General features: G+C 32.1%; 1 protein-coding gene across 1 annotated transcript in view; it reads right to left on the bottom strand.

Moving 5' to 3' along the window:
• LOC143912686 (uncharacterized) overlaps nucleotides 1-12,245 on the bottom strand; it is a 73,101-nt gene that overhangs the window by 7,425 nt on the left and 53,431 nt on the right. Inside the window, exon 3 of the mRNA XM_077431983.1 lies at nucleotides 901-963. Coding sequence (XP_077288109.1) covers nucleotides 901-963 — 63 coding nt within the window. The remainder of the gene's footprint in view (nucleotides 1-900; nucleotides 964-12,245) is intronic.

Genomic DNA, 12,245 nt, shown 5'->3' with positions numbered 1-12,245 from the left:
TTATAATAAAAAGGATTTTTAATTAATATATTTATAATTATGCGTATAATATAGGAATAATAATATTTTAATCACGACCAATAAACAGCAGAGAGAATCAAGAATTTTTCCAAGCAAAAGATAAATAGGTTAAGTCAGATCCAGATACTTTTCATCAGAGTTTTTTCTTTATATGTAAAATTAATTGAAGAGATTTAATCAGATGATTTCATGCAAATATATGTAAATATCATGACGAATATAAATGGATAAGATTTTTTTAATAATGAATTTTTCATCAAATGAATTGTTATAAAGGCTATTGAGTACTTTGAACAGTTTTAATTAGTTAGATTATTTGTAGTCTGTATAATGACACTGCTCTATACATTTTGTATTCAGTAAGCAGAAATGGATAATGTATTTACATTTAATCGATGACACACATTTGTGTAGAACAGTGTAATTTTTTTAACTTGACTTTATCGACATATCCATGTAGTATTAGATTTTAAATGGTAAAATTATAGAGTCATATAATTAGAAATTTATATTTTTTTCGATGTACTCAATTTGAACGAAAATAAGAATTTTCATGCCCCGAAAGAAGAAGAATGAAATTTAGTAATAGAAAGACGGTAAAATAATAGATGAAATTTCCAGTTGCGTATATAAAACTCTATAATTTTATCATTAAATAAAAACGCCACTGATTTCAGTCAAAGTACAGAACGAAAAGTTGAAGATAGTGCCCAGAGAATAGATAGTACTTAAATTAAAGCAGATGTGTGCAGAAGAAACATATTTTACAAAAGATTTAAATGTATACGTGATTAGAGAGTAATAATTTACAAGCAGCATAGATTGACTTATAATCTAAACGAAATTATGATACAATAAATGAGATTTAATCAAGCTTACCGCCATCACCGGAAGTGACGTCCCTTTTTACGCGTTCTGCCGCAATTTCTTCATTGTGATTTCCTGGAAAGAGAGAATAAATATAAAAATAAAAGATCCATTTCTATTTTATACAAAACGCATACATTCAATGATTGAAAGTGTCGGAAACTAAGCGGGCCGTAATGTCACGCTATTTTTGCAAACACAGATCGAATTCGCAAAGAGAAGAATCGATTCGTTCCGAAATATATAGACCGACAAAAGGCAAACGATTCGAAATTGAAACGAACGAAGAAATAGGGTCACCACAAAATAAAATTCGCCGACAATGCATATGGTCAGTGAAAAGTGGAACACGTCTTCATTTTCATTTCGCCTTGCAGACAGACAGTGGTTTTATTGACGACAAAAAAAAAGCCTGGAGCGGTAATTTTCAGACGAGTTTATTCTCAATTTTATTTATATAGTATTGGATTAAATTTTCATTTTAAAACCGTAATAAAGACATAAGGAAGAAATCGCTTGAATGTAATTGAAATTTTATGATTTGATAACATATCTACGTATATAGTATGTAGGAAAGCTGTTGAACCTCTTTGAAAGGTTTTTTTTTAAGATAATTTTCATTCACCCGAGCAAAACTGGCTATTTGTAACATTCGACATTTTTTATCATTAAAAAGTCACAGCTTTGATCTTAACTCAGTATTAAAAGAAATTCAATTTGTTACATTTTTACTATTTACAAGGTTTTTATTAGGTTCACTTCGCCAATGGATCTAATAATATTCCTAAATTATTCCGATCGCTTTGAAACTTTGCTATTTTGCGAGGTTTAGTCACCGATAGAGATTTAAATTAGTTCTGCTAGTTCGATGGTGAAATATAATCGTAATAAACACGTTTAACAATCATAACAAATAAACAATTTTGGAGACGGTGACAGCTAACTCTTTGCCACTAGCCTTATAGATTTTCCGCCCCTCATTCGTTTTGTCAGATTTTAATTGCTTAAATGCCTATAATTTTATATTTTTCACACCATCTATATATATATATATATATATATATATATATATATATATATATATATATATATATATATATAAATTGAATGACTGTTTGTCTATATGTCTCTTATAGGCTACTAAACCACTCAACCGATTGCGATGGAACTTTCAGGATTTGTTGTATACATATCCGGGAAGCTTACTATGAAAAAAAACGGGGAAAAAACCTCCTAATAATAATATTCGTAATTACGATTTTACCGACGCGAATTGTAGTAATTGAATTGTGTAGTCAAGGAAATGTGTTTGTTGGTAACAACGTTACCAGCTGGTTTATGACGACACGGCTTTGAAGAGACATGAGTTGAGCTCAAACTATCACTTGAAACGGAAACGGAAACGGGAATTGCATGCGTTATTGTGGTATTACAACGCATACCGGGTTCATGTAGTATCTTATAAAATGTACATTATAGACTCTCATTATCTCTCATATATATTTTTACTCTACTAATTTTAAATAAACTGTTATCTAAGGTTGTAAATTTAAGTGGTGGTAAGAAAATGTTTGGAAATAATTCCATTTTTAATATTAATATAACATCTACATAGATATCTACCATATTATAGGCATTTTTAATCATTTATAGAAAAAGATAATTGAGATAATCTTCATAATCCTTATTATCATTCAAAACCTCTATATGTATTTACATATATAAATATATATTTTCTTTAGATGCTTTTAAGTATTCTATGTATGTACATCTACTACTAAAGAAGTTGCTTGGTTGTATTGGGTTTCAATTATAATTACATCATTCCGTTCAACTGTAGACATTCTCTCCTTCAAACTTCTGGTAACTCAATGACTCATAAAACCTCTGCTCGCCGATAACCAATCGATAGAAGAACTGAAATGTGTGACACAATTGCAATGATTTTATATGGAGCTGTCGGTTCTCACGGCGAACAATCAATCGGCTGATTGTGACTGTGTTTTGTTACGAAACTGGAGGTAAAAGACACACGGAAATAATAATATAATATCGGCAAGCAGTGTGTTTCTGAAATGGTTCATTGTGTTCAGCCGGGTTATTATCCATCTGAATTAATCCGATGTAAAAGAGTGGAGATAAGGCGTTGAACCGGCCGACCTTTGTGTGTGATGTAAAAGTTAGGCAAACTTCGCCAGGTTTCACTTTCACACACAATTGCCCGGTGTCTCTGTCGTGCTGGGTTTCGAAATTTGGGATCATCGTGACTAAACTGTCGCGGTGTTTATAATACGACTATAATTCGCACGATGTACATACATACATACATATAATATGAATGTTTTTACCGCATTGTACATGCTATAAGCTCCATTGTTTGAATCATAGATGTAAATATTATTCCGTAAAAAACTTTATAAGCTTTTTTTTTAAAAGCATATAAATCTTTTCTGTAGTATCTTCGGCTATAAATTTCAATAAAAACAAGAAGTTTTCAACCTTCACACGTGTGTTGTGGCTGTTCCTTATGTTTGGAATGACCTTGAAATTACGAGAGGTCTATAATTTCGTTTCTGTTACCGGTCGGAATTGCAGTCATTCGGGTTGCGCTACTTTGCAAACACTTCATATATGTACATACATGAATGTTTACTGTCAAGTAATTATAGATTGAATATTGTAACGAATGCTTAATTGATTGCATTAGATACCGCGAGATGCCTTATAAAATTATCTGAAAGTTTATGGAAATTGCAGTCATTCGGGTTGCGTTATTTTATGAACGCTCTACAAATATTGTAGATATGACTTATCAAACAATTTACATCAAATATGCAGTATATAAATAATTATAGAACAGAAAGTTTCATATTTTATTATGCAAACTGATTGCAATTGCATGCATTCTGGTTGCGTTTCTTAACAAATAATGTGTGTTACATTTGAACGTGTGTGAACATTTGACGCAAATTCTTCAAACATGATCTGAAAATAAGGGTACGTAAGCGGTCAATTAGGGGTACATTTCAAGTGGAAAACATTGCTATTCTCATTTCTTAGCTTTCAGCGAATTAATAACTGATTACGAAAGAGATAAAGAGGATGAAAAACAAAATTTCCATGTCAGCATTTTGACAAACTTATTATGGAACGCTTTATGCTCGGCATAACGAGGAAAGACAGGAAGTGGAAATAGTGGATAAAGTAAAGAGATTGAAATGGCAATGGGCAGGTCACATTGCTAGAAGAATGAACGAAAGGTGGGCAAAAGAAGTGCTAGACTAGTACCCGAGAGAATGTAAATGGGTAAAAGGATGACGCAGGGAAGATGGGTAGACTAAATTAGGAAAATGTGTGGGGTGAGATGGATGAGAGCTGCGCAAAACAGAAACGAGTGGAAGTGAGTTGGAGAGGCCCTCATACAGCAATGGATGGTGAGTAGCTGTAGATGATGATATATGTACATTGCTGGTACGAATTTTTTATTTTTTATTTTAAATTAATCATGCACACTCGCCGAACAGATTGCTGCAAAGCGGCGAGTGTGCTAAACGGATTAAGACTCGAGAAATTATATACTACATATATTAAATACATAATTATTACATACAAACACAAGTAAATCGAAACAATACCTGACATCTATGGTCAGACAATACAAACATCTTATACAATACATTGTCTTTTGTTTATAAGTTAGATCATAAGTTATTACCTAAGTATTTTGATGATTATATAATAAGGAATAGAGATAAACATAGTTTTTATACTAGAAATAAGGACAAACTAGTTGTAAGTAGTGTAAGAAAGAATAAGACGGCTGGGGGTGTTTTTCACAGGGGTGTGCTCATGTATAATGCCCTCCCTGAGTGCATCAGGTCTGCTAAAAACATGGATGCATTCCTGCGAGGTGCGAAGAGACACCTCTGTGAGGGACAGTACATATAAGTTAATTGTAAATTTTAGAGTTAAGTATAATAATTAAGATGTATTTTTAAATTAGCTTGATAGCTAAAATATATATAAATAAATAAATAAATAAATAAATAATACGATCAATAACATTTTTCATGTAACAATACGAATTTTGACATTCAATAAACATCCACAGAGATATCTAGGAAGATAAATCTGGCGAAACCTGAGATATAACAATAACTCAAGGTTTGCAATAGAAAATTGGAGAGGAAAAGCCAATTTTACAGGAACCGTTTCAATGAAAATCAGAAAAATTCTGATAAGAACCGATCGACCTCGACAAACCAAGGTCTGGCCAACAACCAGGCTCTAGTGGGAATCTAGCCTGTGACACCTTGTACGAAAGAATACAACACTCACCACTAGACCACGCTGCTGATTTTATTTTTATTCTGTGGATTGATGAGCGTTGATTGATGGGCATCTATCTTCATATTACTAACCCCTTCTTGGTTCGGAAACGATTTTGTCGTGTGACGAAGTTTGGTTTCTTATCCGATCATTTTCAAACTTTGCCATTTTGCTCGGTTTGGTCATCAATATAAGTGGAAATGACGTCCGCCATTACGATGGTGAAAAATATTCGTGGTAGACACGTTTGAAAATACTGCATCTTCGTTCACGGTGACGTCTATCGTCCACACTGTTGTTTTTTCCCTTTTCGCCCCTCTTTCGCTATGGCAGATTGAGCACTTTGCAATACTCATGATCAAAGTTTACGAATTGGTGATTTATCAATTAGGTTTTTTTATATACATTTATTTTTATAAACATAAAAAAGCAGAAACCCTTCACGAATTCACGTGCTATTTTTTACCTTTACTTACAGTGCCTAATTTCATTGACCATTCAGAGGGCTATACCAACCGGCTTTCGAATGATTGTCAGCTAGTGAAGATTTGAACAGTCGTTAGAAACTTGCACGTTCGGTATGCGTTAACCCATTCGGGGTCACACGCCACAGACTGACCTACTGAACGCTCGATTTACCCACGCATTGTTTGCCGACTTGTATAACCGAAACCCTGATTTTGACCGTGCACACTTCGAGGAGAAGTGCTCTCTCGAAGAGGGGAGCCATCCTCGCGGAACGTCCCTCTCGGAAAGGGCCCTTATCCGAGTTTAATCTGGCCTTCTCAAACGTCTTTCTCCGTTTGGCGTGTCCAACCGAGCGGTGAGACAATGAGACTGGTGATGTCTTCGAAAGAGTGCCCGGTAGCCGTAGGTGGTAGTCTGGGGAGTATATCACGACCGATCATGACACAGATCGTGGTGTTGTAGATTACGCAAAGTGTTCGCTAGTGTTTTGTCATTTTTTTGATATTATTTACCGTCGACGAAAACGTGAATACGGTACTGTAAATTTTCGGGCCGTTATAAGTGTCGCGCTTGCTACCTGCTTTATTTGGATTGGAATGGTTTATAGCAAGGGTTCGTTTATGTCATACAGCTAGCAGTATGGCTTAATGGTAGCGTGTATGTTTGGCACCAAGTGATCCGCCATACTGCTGGTTAGATTTGGGGGTATTTGTGACTCCAAATCGATCGTTTCTTATCAGAGTTTGCTAGTTTTATCTGATAATTGTTGAAAAGGTTCCTCAAAATTGGCGAAAAATCATCTTTCCTGTTGTCACAAATCTTCTGTATTTATTGTGTGTATAATTTGTAAAAATTATGTACAAAATCTAAATCGATAGATGTCTCAATGGATTGATTAATTCATTAATTGTTATTTTGTTCTTCAGCTTTTGGAAATGCAGTGATTTATGTAATAATAAAATGCTGCATTGTCAAGCTTTCCTGGTATATGTATATATGTATGTATATGTAGAAATAAAATGTCATTTTGGTGCTATTGATGCACTAGAATATTTCATGTTTAATATTCAATAGGCAAGAGATGTTGTGCAATGATTTTGGAAAAAAGCGTCTTCAATAAAAATTTGATTTCTTTTCGGGTTCAGATTACCAAAATGCTTTAAAATATTTGGATGAAGTTTTAGCAAGGCTAAAATTTTAGCAGAATCTCATCTGATGAATTTCTAATCTTGTATCTATGTACATATGTACATACATCGAATCGAATCGAATGCAATGTAGGTCGAAAAAAAATTTAAGTTCGTATAAAAAATATTGGAACACACAGATTTGAGACCCCAGTTGAGATTTTTTTCCATTCAAATAAAATATGTAACAGAAAAAAAAAGATTTTGTCATTTAATTTTATTTAACTTTTCAAAAACATTGGAACTTTCTCTTAGTATAAGTCACATATAAATATATTAATTCTCTTATAATATTTTTGACATGACTTTGATATTATAATGTTGAATATGTATGTATTTTATAATACAATTTGAGTTGTGTTTTATATAAAAAAATAAATATGAATTCTAATAGTGTGTAGGTTTAAAATATCTAATCTTGACTTATCTCGGCATCTGAATTATTACATATTATTTCAGATTTTTTTTTATTTTGTATTTTAACATACCTATAACACAGTGCTTCCCAAATTGGGGGTCGCGACCCCCTGGGGGGCCGCAGGATTTCTCGCGGGGGCCGCGAAAATATTCAATAGAAAGTGCAAATATTTATTTATGAATATTTTTCCACATTACATAATTATTTAGGGAATGTATGTATGTATATATTTAAGGAAATATTTCCCAAACTTGAATGAGGATGAAAGGAACAATTGGATAAGAACACCATTTGCCAAGTCCTTAAAATATGATCATATTACGTGGACAGCCCAAGAAGAGTTGATCGAAATCAGATCAGATAATTTGCTTGAAGTGGAATTAAATGAAAAAAGTATTTCAAAATTTTGGTTAAGACGACAGCAAGAATATCCTGCTATTGAAAAAGAAGCCCTGGTAACTCTTATTCCTTTCGCGACTACATGCCTATGCGAAACAGCATTTTCGTCATTACTTATATTAAAAAATAAGCAAAGATCATGCCTTTCCACGGAGACTTTGGAAGATTCTGACATTGAACCCGATATCGATTTGTTATGTAAAAACATTCGACCTCATCTATCGCATTTAATTGTTTCATGTTTTTAAGCATGTTCCTATAATTTTGTGATGAATATAAATGTGTATTATAATTGTAAAAATTACTGCCAAATACACCTTTTAACTAGAAAAAAATTTTTTAAGGGGCTGGGAATTATTTCTTTAAGATTTAGGGGGTCGTGACATGAAAGTAATTGGGAAGCACTGCTATATATATAACATATACCACAGTGTCTTGATAGGTTACACTGCACGGGCCAGATAATACATAAATAACTATTTTATATAAACATACATTGTACATATAAAATATATAAAATTAATTTTATTTAACAAACATACACATTCTACCCAAAAAAATTGAAGATAAAAAAATAGAGATGAAAATAAAACACAATAAAAATTGATAATAGTAAATTGGAAATTAATTCTTAATTCAGTAAAAAGCTTTATAGAATAGCACGTATAATTATTAAAATTTTACAGGTTAAAAACATCGTTTTAGGAAATTCATCAAAAGTGCGTTACATTATTTAAACGAACTAAGAATATTTCAGATATAAAATCTTACAATTCGTTGTATTTTCCGTTTAAATTAGAATACATTTTAAATAAAAAAAGACATTTTATTATTATAGATATAGATTGTTTTACTTGAAAATCAACTTCATTGTGCCACTTTACAAACGGCATATTGCATTATTTTATTTTGAATAAATGGCAAAATATTTATGTGAATTGTTGAAAGGTTTATTGTTATTATTATAGTTAATTCGATTAAAATACGAATCGCGATTAGTGATCGACAACATTTTTAGCTCGTTCTACTTCTGGCTACGAATTACGGCGTGACCGACAAAATGCGTCATTTGGGTTACATTCTTTTTGTGTTGTACGCACGTTGCATAATAAATTACTACAAAAAAAGTAGAAATAAATCCACTCGTATAATATAATACACGTATAAGCGTGTGAAGGGCTGTGATGAGCAATTATGATTTTTTTGGAAAAATAATTAGTTTTGATCATTTTTACATTGATATATGTATGTTCGTATGTATGTTATCCAAGTAAATTTACATCTTCTTGTTTGCAGTAGTATGCCAAACCAGCTTGACATCTCTCTGTTATTGTTCCGCAAATATGGATGTTTTACCATTGTCTTCTGAAACACAACAAGGTCAATGTCTGATGACGGATGACTACGCAACGGTTTCATCACCGATTTGATGCAGATTTGACGATTGAACACGGTACCTCGGTTCTGATGGATAAACGGACGGTTTTGCAGGTGCAAAATATATGTATAAATCTAGAGGTCGTTTATAATGAACGTGTTTAGTTTTACCGGAGCTTGTAAGTAATTTGATCTGAACAACTTTCATGATTATGAGAGTCGGTTCCGCAGTCTCCGTAACTAGAGTATGACATGTGACATTTGTTACGCCCACTTGAAATTTTGACATTTTTCTGTTAACTTTACCGTTGTTTTTAAACGATTGGGAGATTAATTACGTTTAAGTAGGGGTTTTTACAGTTAAGAGAAATTCAGGAAATTTTTTTTTTTCAAAGAATTTATTTTGATTTTAATGTGAGAATGTCATATTTTATATAAAAAACAATATTTTTTTAAAGGAATGTGCTATTATTGTAATAAAAATTGATCACATTAATCGGTTGCCGAATCTTAATCGGGTCCCAATTTCGAAACGTACCTTTCTAAGGCATTGAAGCAATTAAAACTGTGCATAATTGAAGGTTAAATTTAACTGATCAATTTTATATACATATTACCCATAATTAATGCAATCAATTGCATGAGACAACGTTCAATTTTCAATGTTATCATAATTATTATATTTGTTAAGAGCATACAAGGGTTGAACTGATATCAGATGGTTCATTTATTTTTGTGTTTATATTATACAATATAATACACATGTTTCCTGTTTTAATTATTATACCGTTACTTTAATAAGTTTTTGGAGTTCAATTGGGTCAGCTGTTGCCGATCCGACTTTGCTTAATTCGAATTCAACGAATGTAATGAAAGTTGATTTAGATTGGAGGCAAATTAGACTTTCTATCTATTGTTTCGTATGTGTAGTGAAGGAAATGTACATTAATTGTATATTATATATAGTAGAAGAAGCCAGAAGAATAAAATTGTAAAATAATTTACCTATGAAAATTGATCATTCAATAAGTACTGATAAATACTGAATAAATTAGCCGTACATTTAGACTTAGAATTTTGAACTTGAATTTTTTATACGTTTCATAGACACTTTTTATAGTTTTAATTTGCATAAATATAATAAAAGTCCTCCTTAATTATACGACACAGACAACGGAAACATGCTAGTCTCGAGTTCGTTGTAATTTGTAAAGGCTGTATCACAGTCGACCTTGTCAAGGCACCTTTCTTTTTCCTCGATCATGCACGCCTTGTCAAATGTCGATTAGAATAAATTGATAACACGTACAATCGCCAAGGACTGCACTACCATAAAAAATTGAATTCGTTATCAGTTTCAATCGAGTCACCGAAATGCTGAAGGGTTTAGTCAAACGTAGACATCGGCTACAGGTGTAGTGTTCGCTTTCTATATGTAAATAGTATCGAATTCGAGCCAAGGAAACTGTCCTTAATTATATTCGTCTGTTGAATACGCAATCGGCTGTCCAGAAACCCAATTTACCTCAAACGAGAGTGGTGGATTGAGGTAGTACATGAGTTGGTGGGTACCGTTACTTGGTCGCGTTAACGTCCCGTCCCGATCGGCAATTATAGCCGGACACCGATGACCACTGATTGAACTAGAATGCCTCAATGGGACGGACTACAATTTATACAATAGTTACAGTTGCTGTGAACTTGGTCTCAGATCGATAAAGTGGTGAAGGTGTGGCGGAAGAGCCTCGTTTGTACGATCTGGGTGTTCCTTGGGAACTACATATGTATAATTAAAAGCAGGGATTCTTAGCCTTATTTTTTATATTTGCTGCTAGATGTCATCTATAGACCTTCTCAGAACTATGTTTAAAAATTCATGAAATATAATTATAAAGGAAACCTGTTATTAAAAAAAGATATATGTATGTACTTATTTTAGTTATTTAAAAATATGTCAATGTGAACAACTATTGTTGTTAATCATGAAAAAGAACATTAAAATGAGGTGTGATATTTGATAAAGCAAAATTTATGTCATGTAGGAAACCTAATCAATTTCGATTGTTAAAAATTGTGATTCACAATACATACATACGTACCTATATGTAAATACATAGTAATGAATATTGTTGGAAATAAAGTTGAAACTTTTATGGTTTGCTTTAGAGGATAAAAACAAGCTTCTTCAGAGACATTAGAATTTTTTAATTAAATTTTCATTGCAAATGTTTTGGTCAGCACCTTCGATGCAACTTAAATTACATAGAATGAATATGATTGTGACCACAAGTTAAGAGCTCCTCTAATAGAATGTCAGTTGATTTAACAGAAGACGATCTAGCTGTCGAAGATTTATGTTTGGTGCTTCCGAGTGCTTGTTTGGATTATATTAAAAAAAATATTCAAAAAAGTATGCAAAAGTGTTTGTATATTAATTACGAAAGGCTTTGAATATCAAATATTGAATAAATTTTAAGGGGAAGATCAAGGCTATTCGAGAGATGAGTTTTGTACATCTGAGTGTTTGCTTCGAGCCAAAAAATCAAGGTTGAAATGGATGGAAAACGAACTCCTTATAAATTCGCAATCATAAGTCACTGATGAGTCCGATTTTGACTATAAATTTGAAGTTGAAGATCAAGGCTATCCGGAGTGTGAGTTTGAGTTGTTTAAATTACAATAATATTGTTTTCAAGTGGTTTAAAAATTAAAGAAAATGCTATGGGTTTAAATTAAAATTATAAATTATGTCATAGATTAAAATACGTACATACATACATGATTAAATTATTTAAAATTTTAGATTATTTTTTAATCGAAGATCAGAGTCTAATGATGATTTTGATGTTTGGTTAAGTAAAAAAACAGAACAAAATGGATGAAAAAATAAATGTAGGTACTTATTTTTATTGCTAGAAGTCAAAGATCAAGATATGTTTTTGAGTTGTTTACATTATTAAAAAAAAAATTGTTGAAAATAAATTGGTTGTGATTGATGGGTATATGTACATTGTAGCTAATTGTATTTTAATTGCAAAAATTTCAAGTTGATGATGAATTTTTTAAGCGAAAGACGTTTCACCCAACATAACAGCTTTTATTTATTTTATAAAAATATTAATAGTTTTTCGAAACATGTAAATTCAAAGGTCAAGATTTATTAAAGAAGATGTCACAGA

Source organism: Arctopsyche grandis, chromosome 6, assembly GCF_051622035.1.
Source record: "Arctopsyche grandis isolate Sample6627 chromosome 6, ASM5162203v2, whole genome shotgun sequence".
Taxonomy (NCBI): domain Eukaryota; kingdom Metazoa; phylum Arthropoda; class Insecta; order Trichoptera; family Hydropsychidae; genus Arctopsyche; species Arctopsyche grandis.
Note: the sequence above shows the minus strand (reverse complement) of the source record. Positions and strands in the feature narration are given on the sequence as shown.